The sequence below is a fragment of the Phocoena phocoena genome, chromosome 15 (genome assembly GCF_963924675.1).
Source record: "Phocoena phocoena chromosome 15, mPhoPho1.1, whole genome shotgun sequence".
Taxonomy (NCBI): domain Eukaryota; kingdom Metazoa; phylum Chordata; class Mammalia; order Artiodactyla; family Phocoenidae; genus Phocoena; species Phocoena phocoena.
Window position 1 is genome coordinate 6,132,409 of NC_089233.1, and position 17,469 is coordinate 6,149,877.

General features: G+C 46.3%; 1 protein-coding gene across 1 annotated transcript; it reads right to left on the reverse strand.

The window, feature by feature from the left end:
- Positions 1 to 3,989: 3,989 nt before the first annotated feature.
- ZNF394 (zinc finger protein 394) lies at positions 3,990 to 11,407 on the reverse strand. The gene is made up of 3 exons (XM_065892851.1): positions 10,997 to 11,407; positions 10,092 to 10,218; positions 3,990 to 5,386 (listed from the first exon to the last, which is right to left on the reverse strand). The coding sequence occupies exons 1-3, from the start codon at positions 11,405 to 11,407 to the stop codon at positions 3,990 to 3,992; spliced, it is 1,935 nt and encodes a 644-aa protein (XP_065748923.1).
- Between the last annotated feature and the right edge of the window lie 6,062 nt (positions 11,408 to 17,469).

The window sequence follows — 17,469 nt, forward strand, 5'->3', positions numbered from 1 at the left end:
GACCCTAACCCTGGGCCAGGTGTGGGCAGGAGGAAAGAAAGGCCTGTCGTTTGCGAGACTCAGGGTCTGTCTGCAGAGGGGAGCGGTGTGAAGCATCTCGGGTGGAGCTGGTGTTCCTATTGCTGACGCCCTTCCGCAGGAACACCCCCTGAACCACGGCGAGTGTGGGGGGCAGACGCCAGGCCTCTCGGCCCCCGGGAGCTGGATACACAGTTGCAGATGGAAACTTCTGCCGTGGGTACGGTGCTCAGCGGTCTGTGTTTGGCCCGTGGAGACACTCTCCACCGTTCCCCACTTTGTCTGCGCCCTGGGAGGCTGGCCTTTATATTCTCCATCCACGGGCTCCCTTGCTCTTGCTTCGCGTTGGCTTCTGGCAGAGGGATGGGGTGGGGACCAGACGCCTGGAGGGGATCGCTGTTGGGGGTTTATCCCTCAGTCCCTCCCTGCTGGGCTGCCCCCCGCTCCGGTCTTGCTTCTCCAACAACTTTCTGGATCCCAGTGTCCCCTCCCGTCCTCCCCCTTCACGCCTAGTGGGTAGCGGTGCCCACGACAGCCAGCCCCGCGAGCTCCAGCCTGCCTGGTTGGTTCCCATTAGCCTGTCCGTCCCCGTGTCCCATTAGCCTGTCCATCCCTGTGTCCCATTAGCCTGTCCGTCCCTGTGTGAATGGCCCGCACGCTGCCCCATCCTCTGGGACCTCACGGGAATGAGCCATCTCTTTCCTGAGAGATCCGGGCAGAATAAATACAGGATGTGCAAGGTAGGGTTGTACAGAGCAGGGTCGGCAAACTCACCTGGAGCCGGGAGTAGTTCTATTGGGTCACAGTCACACCGTTTGCTCTCGTGTTTGTTGTGTCTGTGCTACCAGAGCAGAGCTGAGTGACTGCAGCAGAGACCAAACGGCCAGAGAAGCCTCAGATATTGACCATCTGTAATAATAATACTGCAGCTCACAAAGTTATTGTAAGAATTGCAGCTGCAGTCAGTCGCTGTGTTTCCAGGGGTTGCTGTCCTTTGAGGACGTGGCTCTGTACTTCACCAGGGAAGAGTGGGACACACTGGACTGGGCTCAGAAGGACCTCTGCAGAGACGTGATGCTGGACAACTACAGAAACGTGCTCTCCTTGGGTAACGAGTCGGCTTGAAGGTGAGAGGAATGGGATTAGGGAGGGCACATGAGTGTCCCTTACAGTAGGGGTCCCCAACCCCTGGGCTGAGGACCAGTACTGGAACTGGGCCACACAGCAGGAGGTGAGTGGCAGGCGAGCGAGTGAAGCTTTATATGTCGCTCCCCGTCGCGTGCCTTACTGCCTGAACCATCACCCCCCCCCACCAACCCCCATCCATGGAAAAATTGTCTTCCACGAAACTGGTCCCTGGTGCTGGAAAGGTTGGGGACCACTGCCTTACAGTATACATTGTTGTTGTTTTTTAAATTAATGTACTTATATTTTATTTTTGGCTGCGTTGGGTCTTCGTTGCTGTGCGCGGGCTTTCTCTAGTTGCAGCGAGCGGGGGCTACTCTTCATTGCGCTCCGCGGGCTTCTCATTGCAGTGGCTTCTCTTGTTGCGGAGCACGGGCTCTAAGTGTGGAGGCTTCAGTAGTTGTGGTGTGTGGGCTCAGTAGTTGTGGCTCACGGGCTGTAGAGCGCGGGCTCAGTAGTTGTGTTGCATGGGCTTAGTTGCTCTGTGGCTTCTCTGGGATCTTCCCAGACCAGGGCTCGAACCTGTGTCCCCTGCATTGGCAGGTGGATTCTTAACCATTGTGTCACCAGGGAAGTCCTATATTGTTTTATTTCCTTAAAAATGATATGAAGGGAATTCCCTGGTGGTCCAGTGGTTAGGACTCCACACTTTCACTACAGGGGGCCCAGGTTTGATTTCTGGTCAGGGAACTAAGATCCCACAAGCCGTGTGGCACAGCCAAAAAAAAAAAATGGTATGAAACAAATATGACATATTAAGAATTGATTAATCGGTGTGGTGCATATGTGAATGTTCTTTAAAATTGTTCTCTCTGGTCTACACTCACGTGTATGTTAGCAATATTTCACAATAAACTTTTCATGTTTTTTGTGAGATATCACAGTTCAAAAGTATATGAATATATATGACAGTAAACAGTAACACCCATGCCTCCTCATCCTAGTTAAGGAATAAATCACCTTCAGAATCACAAAAGTCCCTTATATTCTCTCCAGTCTCATCTCCCTTCCTCTTCAACAAAGGTTAATCATTCTCTTGCATTATGTAGATATACCACTTATCTCTGTCTGGACAATATATTACCTAGTTTTGCTTTTTCTGGAACTTAGTGTACATGGAATCATACTCTTGTTCTTTCACTACATGTGTGTTGAGAATCACGCATCTCTGTATAGCTGTGGTTCAGTCATATTCACTGACACTGAGTATCCCACTGCAGGAATATAGCACAATTTATGAAATTCTTTGGCTGATCAGTTTTCAGGATGTTTCCAGTTTGGGGCTTTTACAAAAGAGCATGTCAAACGCCTCTTGGTTCCCTGTGAAAAGACCTAGAAATAAGTTATGTACATGTTCAACTTTAAGAAGTAGCACCAAATTGTTTTCCCTAGTAAATGTAACAACTTACACACCAACAGCTGAGGAGAGCTCCCACCACTCTACATCTCTGTTAGTACTTGGTACTGACAGATTTTGAAAGGTTTGATCATCTGTAAGGTGTGAAATAGTATCTAATTGTGGCTTAATTTGCATTTTTCTTATTACTAATGTAATTGAGTATGTTTTCATCTCCATGGGCTGTAATTCCTATTTTGTCTTTTCCTAATATAGTGTAGTTAAATTTATCAATCTTTTATAGATAGTGCTTTTTGAGTCTCGCTGAAGATTGCTACCAGTTTATCAAACATGTTTCTTTTCTTTCTGGGTACACTCATAATAGAATGTAATCTGGCACTTGCTTTGGGGGAAAGGTGTATTGAAAGCCATAAAATAACTAAAACACTGATCAAGGAATTCTACTTCTCTGAACGTAGCGTTAGATTCTAAAGAACAATCCAAATCCTAAAATTACACTGACATTCACTACAGCATTTTTTGCAACAATGAAAAATGAGACAGACCTGAAAACTTCCAACAAAAGGAATTGTTATATCCACTTGATGGAAAATGACCAGCTATTAGGCATAACGTTTAGGAAAACCATGTAAAATCCTTAAGACATAATACTAAAGAAGATATAAAATATAAACACTGTGATTTTTGTTATATAGAAAAATGTGCATAGAAAAAGAATCAGAAGGAAATACACCAAAAGACCGGTATCAAATGGATTGTGGTGTTGGGATTTTGGGTAATTTTTCCCCTACTGTTTTCCCAGATATCCAATAATGTACTTGTATTCCCTTAATTTAAAAAAAAAGTTCCAAAAATTTGGATGCAATGCATATTATCAGTGGGTGGCACTAGAAAGATAATCAGATAGATTTAGGCTCTAATCCAAGTTCTTAGCTGTGTTTAATGCAACAAGGAAAGAATGGGAAAGAAAGAGGGACTCTGCAAAATTAATTTTTAAAAAAGTCAAATATATAGAGTGCCTCTTGTAGGCACTGAACTGTACAAGGTGTTCTGGAGTATAAAATATCTACCATCTAAGTAGAAAGACAATTGTAAGTGACTGCAATACATTCTCCGGGAAGCAACACGGGGGGACAAGATTTGGTCCAAAAGCCGAGGTTCCAGAAGAGTGACAAGGACAGAACTCTCACGGTTCCGCCCTCGCTCTGCTGGAAAGTGTGTTCCGGTGGGGCTCCTGACTCACGCAGTCCTGCTTCAAGGCAATACACTACCAAAGGGCGTCCCTAGACTCTAGCTGGACTCAATCTTTCTTGGGTGTAATGCCCAGGGCAGTATGACCCACGATTACTAAAATACTCCAAAAGCCAAAGAATGTAGTTTCTGGAAAGAAAGAGAGAGAGAGAAACAAAACAGCTCATGCAGAAGCATGTCAAAATGATGGGGCTTTATTTCTATGGATTCTTTGGTGTCGGATGAGGTGTGAACTCTGTCTAAAGCTGTCCCCACATTCAAGACATCTGTAAGGCTTCTCTCCAGTGTGAGTTCTCTGGTGTTTAACGAGGGTTGCGCTCTGACTGAAGCTTTTCCCACATTCTTGGCATTCGTAGGGTTTCTCCCCGGTGTGGATTCTCTGGTGTTTGGAGAGGTCGGAACACCGTTTAAAGCTCTTCGCACACTCTTCACACGTGTAGGGTCTCTCTCCCTGGTGTGTCCTCTGATGTCTAAAATGGTTGGAGATATGGCAGATTTCCCCACACTCGTGACACGTGTAGTGCTTCTGCCCCATGTGGACTCTCTGATGCCGGTTGAGGTGTGAGCTCTGTCTGAAGCTGTCCCCACATTTGGGGCACGTGTACGGCTTCTCACCTGTGTGTGTCCTCTGGTGTTTAACGAGGGTTGCACTCTGACTGAAGCTTTTTCCACATTCTTGGCATTCGTAGGGCTTCTCCCCAGTGTGGATTCTCTGGTGTTTGGAGAGGTCGGAACACCGTTTAAAGCTCTTCGCACACTCTTCACACGTGTAGGGTCTCTCTCCCTGGTGTGTCCTCTGATGTCTAAAATGGTTGGAGATACGGCAGATTTCCCCACACTCGTGACACATGTAGTGCTTCTCCCCCATGTGGACTCTCTGATGCCGACTGAGATTTGAGCTCTGTCTGAAGCGGTCCCCACACTTGGGGCAGGTGTAAGGCTTCTCTCCAGTGTGAGTCCTCTGGTGTTTAACAAGGGTAGCGCTCTGACTGAAGCTTTTCCCACAGACAGAACACCCGTAGGGCTTCTCCCCGGTGTGGGTTCTCTGGTGTTTAAAGAGGTCGGAACGCTGTTTGAAACTCTTCTCACAGGTGTCACATGTATAAGGTCTTTCTTCATGGAACCGCCTCTGCGCCTCAGGTAGGCTTGAATGATGGCAGTTTTCCCCACTGTCAAGAGATTCATGAGGTTTCACGGTATCTAACCTGTGTTTGCAATAGTTCCCACGTTCATCACCGGTCATGGGTCTCTCTGCTGTCTGGATGTACTGAGCAGGAACAAAGTTTGAACTTCTGGCACTAGTCCCCAGTTCATTCTTTTTGGAGTCCCCCTCTTCTCTGGGAGCACTCTTGAGATCTGAGATGCTGGTGGCTCCCTGATCTTCAGGAGGCTTTTCAAGTTTCAGCAGTGAGGGGCCACCTGATGGCTTTTCTATCCTGTCCTCATGGGCAACACCACACTCGGAAGACAGGGGCCCCTTCTCCTGGGACTCTTGTAGCTGCCCTTGTGGCTCCACTTCTTCTAGAATTTCTTGCTTTAGAATCAACTCTTTGTTCTCAGTTCTGGTTTCCAAACCTGAAACATTAAGATACAGATTGCTGACATTTCATCCTTGCACAAGAGTGAGTGAGAAAGTGCTAGCAGAAAAACAACCCCCCCGCCAAAGCCCTTTTAATGTCCTCCATGAAACCACTCCTGAAGTTAAATTATTTTAACTAACCTGTCAGATGTGCTCACATTTACCTGTACAAACCCCGTTTCTTTCCTTTTATACTTGTGCCTCCGCTGGCCAACCCGTCTCTCCTGCCCCAGCCCCACTGCACTGTCGTGTGAGTCACTGTATTACACGAGGCACTGCTGGAGAAGGTGTCGACACAGATGGTACAACCCTTATCCCATGCACGCAGGATGCTTTACTAAGAGAGAGAAGCTACAGTAACAGACACACCAGGTGCCTCCAGTCTGAAGGCAGGCTCTGGGTAGGCAGTAAATCTAGGACTGATGGAAAGTCTGTGAAGGATTCCATCCCCCAGTCCAGAATTCTTGCAGTTTACTCTCCAGGAAGGCTGAACCAGATAAATTTGGGACTGGGGACATGAGGCACAGCTGAGAACAGGGGACAGGTACCACCTTCCCATGAGAAGAGTCAAGTGAAAATGGACACACTGACTGGTGGAACCTCCATGCACTGTCCTCTGTTCAGGCTCAAACTGTCAGCCCCGAGCCTGACATCCTCCCAGCAGAAAGGGCAGGGATTTCATAGGCTTTAGTCCCTACTGGATTCCCACCTAGAACTGCACCTGGCTTATCTGCACGCAATGAAATATCTGTTGACTGAATCACTCTGTGGGAAAACTTAGCAGCCTGGGCCAAAGACCCAGAGACACTGACGTGTGGGAATTTCCAGGTAAAACAGCGCCTGATGCCTGACCCTGTCCTGAAGATCACAGTTCACAAGTCCTTCCCAATAGTTTCCAGTCAGAATGCTTGGGTTTAACTGCTAAACACAAACAGAAAGTGAAAGGTTATCAGCATTTCAGGAAAACCTCTGATAGAAATGCCAATGAAATATGCAATCCATGAAATGAGAGAAAAGTGAATAACCTATAATTAATATTCTCAGATAAATAAGAGACAATACTGCACCCAGGAAACAAGGAAGCTATAAGAAAAGGGATATGGCTTCCCTGGTGGTGCAATGCTTAAGAATTCGCCTGCCAATGCAGGGAACATGGGTTCGAGCCCTGGTCCGGGAAGATCCCACATGCCGCGGAGCAACTAAGCCCATGTGCCACAACTACTGAGCCTGCGCTTTAGAGCCCGCGAGCTGCAACTACTAAGCCTGAGTGCCGCAACTACTGAAGCCTGCATGCCTGGAGCCTGCGCTCCGCAATGAGAAGCCAGCGCACTGCAATGAAGAGTAGCCCCTGCTCACCGCAACTATAGGAAGCCCGCGCCCAGCAACGAAGACCCAACGCAGCCAAAAATAAATAAATAAATAAATCTATTTAAAAAAATAAGAAAAGGGATATTTCGGGACTTCCCTGGTGGTCCAGTGGTTGGGACTTTGCCTTCCAATGCGGAGGGTGCAGGTTCGATCCCTGGTCAGGGAGCTGGGATCCCGCATGCCTCACAGCCAAAGAGCCAAGACATAGAACAGGGGCGGTCTTGTGGCCATTTCAATAAAGACTTTAAAAAATGGGGTCCACATCAAAAAAATCTTAAAAGAAAGAAAAGAAAAGGGATGTTTAAAGAAAAAGAAAAAGCTCTTCAAAATATTAATGAGAGCAGAAATATTTCAACCTAAGAGTTGGAAAATAAAGCTAAGGAGATTTCCCAGAAAGGGAAAGAAAAGATAAGGAAATGGGAAGGAGGTAGGGAACCCTACAGGATCAGCCCATGAGTTCCAACATCCAACTGGAAGAAATCCCAGAAAGAAAACAGGAAAAAATGAGATAAAAATAAATAGATAAAATAAAAGAATACTACAAAAAATTTCTCACAACTCAAAGACGTAGGCATCTATATTGTCAGGGCCCACCAACTACTCAGAACAGTGAATGAAAAAAGAAACCTCACACCCAGCCACACCCATTGTGAAATTTCCTACCAGCAGGAATAAAGAAAAGCTCCTAAAGTCTTCTGCACAGAACAGATCACACACCAAGGATAAAATATCACTGTGGCGTCAGATTTCTCAACTGCAACATGGCAAGCTAGTTACAAAATCCACCGTCTTCAAAATTCAAAGGTAGAGTCATTTCTAAAGTAGAATGCTACATCCAGCCACACCATGATCTGGATGTGAGAGAGGAATAAAGGCGTTTAGACATGCACTGAGTTCCCAAGTATATGTTCTCTGTAATATACTGGAGGTCGTTCTGTATCAAATGGAGGGGGTAAACCAAGGAAGAAAATCGTATGGGATCCGGGAAAGAGAAAAATGTGAGAGTGAAGGAACGTTCTAGGACAACAGCTGTGTAACTGACCTGGAGAAGCCCATCCAGCTTGGAGCAGAGGAAGCTTGAGGAGGAACTCTCCAAGGGGAGAATGAAACCGATGGCCCATCTGATGAATCTGAACTTACTGAGAGGGGTTTACATTTCTAACAGAGAGTTTGTGGGTGAACTGGTGCTCAGGAATTAGAAAAGGAGGCACGTGCAGAATGAGGCATTATTAATTCTGGGAAAAACTAAAAGCTATAAAGGAAAAGACTTACAGTCATATATATTAGGTGGGTGAATATAGATAATATTTATATAGGCATAATACTGAAACATTCCCTTAACAAAAACAGACTGATTTAACTATGCTGAGAGAATTACGGACTGTAAATGTGAGCATGCTGGGGAGACAGGACCCTGTCTTCCTTAGCAGGCAGTCAAGAGATAATAACTGAAACTGAGAAACAAAAACCCAGCAGAATAAGCATCTTATTTAGAAATATGAAAATAAATATCACCGGAAGGGGTGAAAAGATTTAAAGTTGTTGTCTCTGCAAAGTTGGAATCAGGATTGAGAAGGGCCTATTTTCCTAAGAAGATTCGAAAAACACAAACCATAAAGTAAAAGATTGAAAAATTTGACTATATTAAAATTTCAAAATTTTATATAACAAAAATGCCATGGTTAGAAAGACAAGCCACCTCTATAACCAATAAAATAACAAAGGATTAGTATCAAAAACATAAAGAACATAAAGGTGGCTTGTTAGAAAGACAAGCCACCTCTATAACCAATAAAATAACAAAGGATTAGTATCAAAAACATAAAGAACAGCCACAAAACAGTGGAGGAAAGGAAAGGAGATAAGGATACACCATTCATTAATCCTAACAGTATTACTTACTGAGCACCCACTCTGTGCCAGGCACTATTCTCGGCACTTGGGATATAAATGAACAAAACACACAAAAATCCTTCCCCCTGTGGAGCTGACATTCCAGAAGGGGTGGTCAGACAGCAGATGAACATAAAGTCAAATATATAGGATGTCAGAGGGTAATAAATGCTATGGACCACGTCAGGCAAGGCAAGGGATCTGTGAGGTGGCTGATGGCAGGAATCATGTATTAACATGACAGTCAGGTCAGGCCTCGCCGAAAAGTGAGATGTGAGCACAGGCTTGAAACAAGCCAGGGAGTCTGTTTGGTGGAGATCCGTAGGGGAGAGCAGAAGGGAACAGGGCCACGTCCCATCAGGCACCACAGGCTTTTACTCTGCGTGAAATGAGGAGTATTCAGGTTATGAGCAGAGGTGTGATGCAAACCAACATTCTAAAAGGAACACTAGGGCTACTGGGTTAAGACATCGTGCTGTCAGCTGAACACCAAATGTTGCCAAGGGTGTGGAGAAAGAAGAATTCTCATATACAGCTGGTAGGAGTACAGATTGGCTCCCATCATTTCGGACAGCAAGATGGGCAAACATCCCTAAGTATATTCTCTTCAGAGACTCCTACATATGAACACGGGGAGAAAGAGACAGGAATGTTTGGTATAATACTGTGTGTAATGGTGAAAAACTAGAAGCCTTAACGTCCGTTGACAGGAGAATGGCTAAGTAAATATTGGAACAGTCATACAATGAAATATATAGATGTTAAAATGAATAAACTAGAGCTACACGTATCAACATGGATAAATCCCAAAAATGCAATGTTGAGAAAAAAGCCAAGGTGCAAAAGAACCATACAGTAATATAATTTATATACTATAAAAACATGTAAATATACTATATACGTTTACATGTTTACATATTTACGTGTTTACATACATTTATATAGAGAGAGTGTGTATATGTGGCTACACGTATAGGTAGAAAGAATATAAAACAAGCATGGAAATGGTAAGTCAGGATATTGGTTACCGCTGGAGAAGGATCAAGGGTAGAGCTTTCAGGGAGGGTACACAGAGCTTCACCTATAGCTATGGCTGTAATATATTATCTCTTCAGAAAAAAAAAATGAAGCCATGGCCAATATTAAAATTCGATAAACCTGGGTGGTTAATCCTCAGGTGCTCATTCTATGTTTTTATACTTTCTTTTTTCTTTTTTTTTTTGTTTTTATACTTTCTTATGTATTTTTATTAAAAAATGAACCAAAATAAAAAGCTGACTCTATCACCTAACAATACAGAACAGAGACGTCTTGCTTGGGTCACAAAAGGGACTCGAAGGCTCTCAACCTGTGTCTGAATGGCAGGCTGGCTGGGGGATTTACTGAAGCAAGCCCTCCACGAATCACACAGCTGGAAACAAGCAAAAGCAGGGCACTTACTTGGCGAGACTGCGTTCCCATAATCCTTCGGCGCACTCTCCCTGTAGAGGTCCCTCTGTGCTGGGCCCAGACGCTCCCACTCCTCCCAGGTTAGAGACACAGCCACATCCTGGACTGTCACCAACCCCTGAAACAACACAAGACCTCCGTCAGCACCTGCCGTCCCAGGATGGCGTCACCAACAGTGCCAGGATGAAGCCGGACTCCAGAGAGGAGTCTGCGAGCGCTGAGAAACCGAGTCACGACCAACGGAGTCTTTATCAGTGAGCCTTGTACTGATGCGGGAGTTGCAAAGTGACTAAAAACAGAAGCTGGCATTCTCCTGCAATCCTGAAAAGCCTTTCTATGAACTGTCTACACTAACTTGGGGGGAGAGCAAAATATTCATTTGGGTTATACTGCTGTGATTTATCAAAGCAGAAACCTGATGTGGATTGAAAATATACAGGTTAACCAGAGTCCCGAGTTGCAGTGCTGGCTTTCAGATGCTGTTTCCTCACCTGTGAAATGGATACAAAGATCTATCTTCAGAGGAAGGTACCTCACCAACAGCAGTAATGTGTTTTCCCCTGAGCCTCTCCTTTCCTTGTAAAGGAAAACCACACTCCTGTGTGTCTCCTCTGCTCTCAGTACTCTGAATATTCACTACAACACTCCTTCACTTCTGACACCAGGTGTGTGCATTTCCACAGGTCAGGCAATTCTGTGGCACCAGCTGGGTGTCCTACGGTTTAACAACTCTGACCCTACCTACCTGGAGATGGTGTGACGTCCCATTAGGTTAAAGGGCTCATGTTTCATATACATCCTAAAGTTCACGCAAAATGTAATAAGGAAAGAACTTATGAAGACCACAGCATCCCTCACACCTCCATTCCCACCACCAGAACACGTTCACTCCTCACCTGGCGTGAGGTCTCATCAAGCTCTCTCTGTAGAGCCCAAACCAAAGCGGCAGCCTCCTCCCCGCTCTCCGGGCAGTGCTTGCGCACCCAGGCCTGGAGCTCCTGGGGCAGGATGGTCAGGAACTGCTCCAGCACCAGCAGCTCCAGGATCTGCTCTTTCGAGTGCACCTCGGGCCTCAGCCACCGACGACAAAGTTCCCTGAGTCGGCTCAGCGCCTCTTCGGGTCCGGCCACCTCTTGATAACGGAACCGCCTAAAATGCCGTCGGGAAGTTTCGGGATCCGGACAGTCCCCTGGTGGGTCGGACTCCCCACCTCCGGGTGAATCTTCCTCCACTTTCACTATCCAAGGTCCGTCACTCAGGGGCAGAGCAGCGACCCTGCCTTGACTTGCGGTCCAGATCCAACTCATCCTTCTCCTGCAAGTGCGCACTTTCCCGGAGTTCTGCCTTCAGGTGAAATGACAGCAAACCCAGCAAAAAGCCACGGAGCTCATCGGATCTCCCCAAAGCAGCGGCTGCCCACCGTCCCCTCCCTAACAAGCCCCCACCTTGCCCAGCCCCCTCCTACCCGCAGCTACCCCTCCCAGAAGCTGCCAACTCCCGTGACAAAAACCAGCAGGAATAGCCCCAGCAGGAAGTGCGTCCCCGACTCCCTGCTGTGTCCACCCCTCCCGGGCATTTCCGGGGCCTCTCTAGGCTCCCCGGAGGAGTGAGGTGCATCTCGGTGGTTCGCTGTCCTCACTCCTCAGAGATACTCTGCACGAGTACATTTTAATGTGGCGTTTATAGTCCTTAAGGTTACCGAACTAAAGGATATTCTCCCTTTAAAAATGAAGGGGCTTCCCTTCCATTTCCTTCCCTGGTGGCGCAGTGGTTGGGAATCTGCTTGCCAACGCAGGGGACACGAGTTCGAGGCTGGGTTCGGGAGGATCCTTACATGCTGCGGAGCAGCGAGAGGCCACCGCAATGAGAGGCTCGTGCACGGCAATGAAGACGTAGCCCCCGCTCACCGCAACTAAAAAGAAAGCCCACGTGCAGCAACGAGGACCCAACGCAGCCAAAAATTAAAAATGAATGTCATTCTTTAACACATTATCTGTGAATAAAGTTTTGTAAATTTTGTTTTAGGGAAAGTTAAAGTTCCAACTGTACAATAAGTGGTCATTCATCCACTGGGTATTCATTTAATGCAAGAAAGGTTTGTTGAGTATCTTCTACATGCCAGGCATCGTGCTTGACACTACAGACACAAAACTGGGAAGACATAGTCCCCGTCCTCCGTTGTTCAGTCTCCTAAGGGAGACAGACACTTAAACAAATCCTTGCAGGACAGTGTGGTAAATGCAGTACTTTGAGGTGTATGCAGTGTCCAAATGGAGAGATCAGATGCAAACATGTGACAAATTTAACCAGAGGTGGAAATAATCAACCATGCCTAATGGAGAGGGTACAGTGAAAGACTTCACAGAAGAGATTAAGCTTCACAGAAGAGATAATGCTTAAAGAGTCCATGTGGACTGAGGACATATTTTAATTTAATTTAATTTTAAAAATTATTATTTTAAAATAAATTTATATATTTTTGGCTGCGTTGGGTCTTCGTTGCTGCACGGGGGCTGCTGTTTGTTGTGGTGCGTGGGATTCTCGTTGCAGTGGCTTCTCTTGTTGTGGAACACGGGCTCTAGGTGCACGGGGTAGTTGCAGCACACGGGCTCAGTAGTTGTGGCTTGCAGGCTATAGAGCACAGGCTCAGTAGTTGTGGCACAGAGGCTTAGTTGCTCCGCGGCAAGTGGGATCTTTCTGGGCCTGGGCTCGAACCCGTGTCCCCTGTATTGGCAGGCAGATTCTTAACCACTGTGCCACCAGGCAAGTCCCTTTAATTTTAAAATGGGTTAAATTTATAGGCAATAAATCCATAGTAGATTGTATCATCCCCTCCAACTTTAGATTTCCTATGCCCAGCTTCCTTGCAATGCTTCACAGTATCCAGGTTGCCAAGGATTTTGTCCTATTCTAAGCCCTACTCCCCTGCTCTATCATTTACTCCCTCTTCCTCACTTCATTTTAAGTATCCGCATGGACACTGCCACCCCACCTCTTCTTTTCTGTGCCAGTGTTCAGAAAAATAAACCATGCAACTGAAATGAAGGATACTATACGTTAGTTTAATATTTACATTAAATCATCTGCATTATTTAACAAATGAAGAATTATCTAAGTTATGTTATGGGTAAATGCATTTAAAATCTCATTTATTTCAATAAGTATTGTACAATTAATGTCCTGATTTATGAATGCAAAGTCCCAGGCAGGGTCAGGATTCCATACGACATATCTGTGGACTAAAGTTTAAATTATAAACTAATGATTTAACCATAGTTTGTGCAAAAGCACAGGCAGTCAACCCCTACATTAGGCTCTAGCAGGTAAGTGGCTGTATTAGTCTGTTGTGATCTGTTTTGATTGGACATTAACAGGACAAAAAAACAGGAAAAGGCAGATTTTTGGGGATTAATTTTTATGTCCCATCCACTTACACAGAAAAAATTCACTACTCACAAGGCTCATATTCATCATTTACAAATTTAGAGCAACATGTAATACTTTTAAAATATTTATTTATTTGGCTGCGCTGGGTCTTCGTTGCCACGTGCGGGATCTTCTTTGTGGCCTGCAGGATCTTTTAGTTGCGGCATGTGGGCTCTTAGTTGCAGCATGCATGCAGGATCTAGTTCCCTGATCAGGCATCAAACCCAGGCCCCCTGCATTGGGAGCGCAGAGTCTTAACCACTGGACCAGCAGGGAAGTCCCAACATGTAATAATTTAATGACATAACTTGTCACATGTTTGCATCTGATCTTTCCAGGCGGTTTGAAAGTCCCTGGAGGGCAGAAACTTTGCACAAGTCTACTTTTTCATCTGTGTGGGAATGCTATCACAGTCTGGCAGGAAGTCAAAAGCTCTTTTCCTAGTATTGCAGGACAAGGCTTTGAGTAGGGTTGGGTGGCCAAGGATGGCAAGGGAATTGGACAGAATGCAAATTCACAAATAAGAGAACCCTTTATAGTATAGGCAAATCTAGCTCCAGACAATATCCACCTATATAACTAGTAACGGAATACAGAAGAGAATATCATGTTCTATGAAGGCAGTTCAAGCATTTTTCATCTCCTCCCAGTGAGAGGAGATGTAGGTCTCCTTACTAGCTGATTACCAGTCTGGGCTCCACTAGTTCCTGCTTCTGGGTTGTATGACTGTGGACCCTGATCATGATATAGTGATTTGCTTAGCTCTTATCTCCCTTTCTCCTGTAATGTAACTTTTGCCTTCATCTGCAGAATATCAAGTGCTTTCATCTGCTCTCACTGATATCATTGAATGACATATTTCTCTGTTCCCAATGCCTTTTCTGATGCTTTGTTCAAAAAAGTTAATTGAAGAATGCTAGCTGCCTCATCTTTTAAAAATAATTAAGTGAGAGGAGAAAGTGAGAAAAGGAAAACAGGGCAGGAATAAATAAGATGGAGCCAGGGATAAGATGGGATTAGAAATTGCCCACTGTAAACTGCTGTTTACTGGCAAAAGGTAGCCCACAGTTTGGCTTTGAGAAACCTCAGCAGCCAAAGCAAGAAGAAAACAAGATCAGTTACGTGATTTACAGTGTATCTCGGGTAAAAGCGAACTACTATAGTGGCTTAGGAGAAATCCAGCTATTCTTGGTACCAAGAAGGAAGAGAAATTTATACTCGTAAGAGCAAAGCTTGGACTTCCCTGGTGGCGAAGTGGTTAAGAATCCGTCTGCCAATGAAGGGGACACAGGTTTGAGCCCTGGTCCCGGAAGATCCCACATGCCACGGAGCAACTAAGCCTGTGCGCCACAACTACTGAGCCTGCGCTCTAGAGCCCTTTCTCCACAAGAGAAGCCACCGCAATGAGAAGCCCGCGCACCGCAACAAAGAGCAGCCCCCGCTCGCCACAGCTAGAGAAAGCGCGCACACAGCAACGAAGACCCAACGCAGCCAAAATAAAAAAATAAATAAAATTAAAAAAAATAAGAGCAAAGCTTAACTTATTAGCATACTTAATTTGCAAGACAAGCCAGGTTACAGTGACCTGGGTATTTTCTGCTTATGCCTCTGAAAATCATAAGCAAAACTTAAATTGTTGCCCCAAATTGATATGAAGTAACCGCTAACCAATTCCCTTTCATTTAAGAAAATTCTAATATTGTAACCAATCGCTGTGAAGAATAAACAGTCACTGCCTCCACACTGTATAAGATACTTTAAAACAATATACTTCTGAGCCTCATTCCTTGTTTTGGTTTGAATGCTCCCAGTTTGCTAACTGTCTTTTTGGTGTGTGAACAATAAACTTTTACTAATTACCACTTCAGTGATTCATTGGTTTTACTTTTTTTTTTTGTCTGAACTTTTGACGATTCTAAATGTAAAAAGGGAAATACAGATACTACATTGCACCAAACATACCGCAGTGTCAATTTAAGCGTCTCCAGGTCTCTCTGGAGATAGTAGGGGATTTTCTGCATTTCTTCATTCCCATAAGGTAGACCATGGCGCGAGCAAGGCATTCTCAAAACTCCATCCCTGATTTGAGTGAAAATTCACAACCTACGCTAAAAAAATAACGCCTGGAGTATCCAAGGATATATGCCACTCAGAGTGGAGTCGGTGAGCCTCATTCATCTTCATCACTTGTAAGACAGTGACTCTTGTGCCTGTCGAAGAGCTTTGCAAACGGATACAAAAACGAGACTATTAAAGATGGGATCCCGAGAGGGTAAGTTGCTTATCTCTAGTGAAAATCTGTGCTTCGCGGCTCCTCTTGCTGCAACCTGTTGGCTTCGGAGTTACTATGAACCTCTAATCCCAGCACCCGGCCCTTCTACCCAATAAATACAGACGTCGCCGTTAAAAAAAAAAAAGGATGGGATCCCCTTGGCTAGAAAGGCCCTGTACAGACGGCTCCTCTCACTTTGCAAGGATGCAGAGCTCCAGCCCCTACTCTCCCCAGCCCGGAGGGGGGACTCTCTCCCGACGCGCTCAGCCTTCCACTGGGGTCGCCGAGGAAACGCCTCCCTGCTCTCCCGCATTCTGATAGGCCCACAAGACTGAGGCTGAGTCACGGCCCTATTGGCTGGAGGGCGCGGCCCGCGCGAGGCTTCCTGGGAGATGTAGTCCCTGGAGCCGCTGGGGACTCAGGGGTCTGACCTCAGAGGTTTCGGCCGCCTGAGCTGACGACGGTTGTAAAGCGGTGGGTGTGTCTGGAGACGGGGTGAGGGGAGTGGCGAGGATTCAGGTGAAGAAACCGAAGAGTCCATGAAAGAGAAGTGAGGGTTGCGGGCTCGCAGAAAGGTACGGACGTACTTCGAACTGGGGCGCAGAGCGTTGGGGGTGAGGGAGCGCAAGTTCCACGGCCAATCAGACACTAGCAACTGTTGTCTTAGCAAGCGCTCCAGACACCTAAGACCCCGCCCCCTGCCCCCACTCTAAGAAAAGGGACGGGCTCGGGCTGTTTAAATGGCTGTGGGGTTGGGTGGCGAAGAGGGTGGCTGGGTTTTCTCCCCGGCTCTAGCGTTGCTGTACTTGCGGCTCGGTGGGCGGGGAATGGCCGCGTTACTGGAGGTTGGACTGGGATCCCGGGCCGGCGCCTCACCTCCCCGCCGGTTGGCCCACAGCCCCTCTGGGGCGGGGCCTGGGGCGGGCACTTTCCTCCCGCGGTGAGGCGGGGACCTCCGGGATTCCTAGAGAGGACTCGGAAGTGCTCTCGGGGGTGGGATTTATGGCTCTACCCGCCGGTCAGGGAAAGCTTGGACTTGCTTACTTCCGGCGAAGAAGTGTTGCGAAGTGTCGGCTTCGGCTTTCTCTCTGTTTGTAAGAAGAAACCCGTCTTCCCAGCCTTGGCTGCGGGAGCTTGGTCTTCCAGGGGAGCTCCCCGGGACTGTGGCCTTGAGGAAAGGGAATGGCCTTTGTGGACAGACGAGGGTCCTGTCCCTAACCTTGACCGGGCCGGTTTCCGTGGATCGGGGTCAGGAGCGATTGTGGGCAATCCAGGTGCAAAATCTGTACTTAAAACCTTGGCTCTCTTCGGGACCCATGAAGTTTCCCGTTGGTCTGTCAAGCTCTTAGGGATTGAGGGACAGGACGAATTTTGACCATTGTAATGTTTTTGACTTCTGTTCTGACTTAAGTTTGGCTTGTGGTAGAGAGAAGGAGCGGCTGCGTCTGGACTAGTTAGTAAGTCTCGTCTTGTTATTTACATAAAATTTAATGTTCTTCACCACAAAAATTGTATTTCATGAGGCCGTATGTCAGCGTTTTATTGCTCTCCTTTACACTTTTTAAATGTTGGAAATATTCTCCGTTGGTCATTATTTTGTGGGTGGAGTGATGGCTGTCTTGTAATTTTTAAGGAAATTACTCTGTTGGGTGATCATCTTTAGGATAGATG

Bases quoted from the DNA above. Each gene is read 5' to 3' on its own strand.
- ZNF394 (XM_065892851.1), bottom strand. From the start codon at position 11,407: ATGAGTTGGATCTGGACCGCAAGTCAAGGCAGGGTCGCTGCTCTGCCC. The intron at 10,219-10,996 runs GTGAGGAGTGAA...GTGTTGTTTCAG, and splicing joins TTGATGAGACCTCACGCCAG to GGGTTGGTGACAGTCCAGGA. The intron at 5,387-10,091 runs GTAAGTGCCCTG...TTAATGTTTCAG, and splicing joins TGGGAACGCAGTCTCGCCAA to GTTTGGAAACCAGAACTGAG.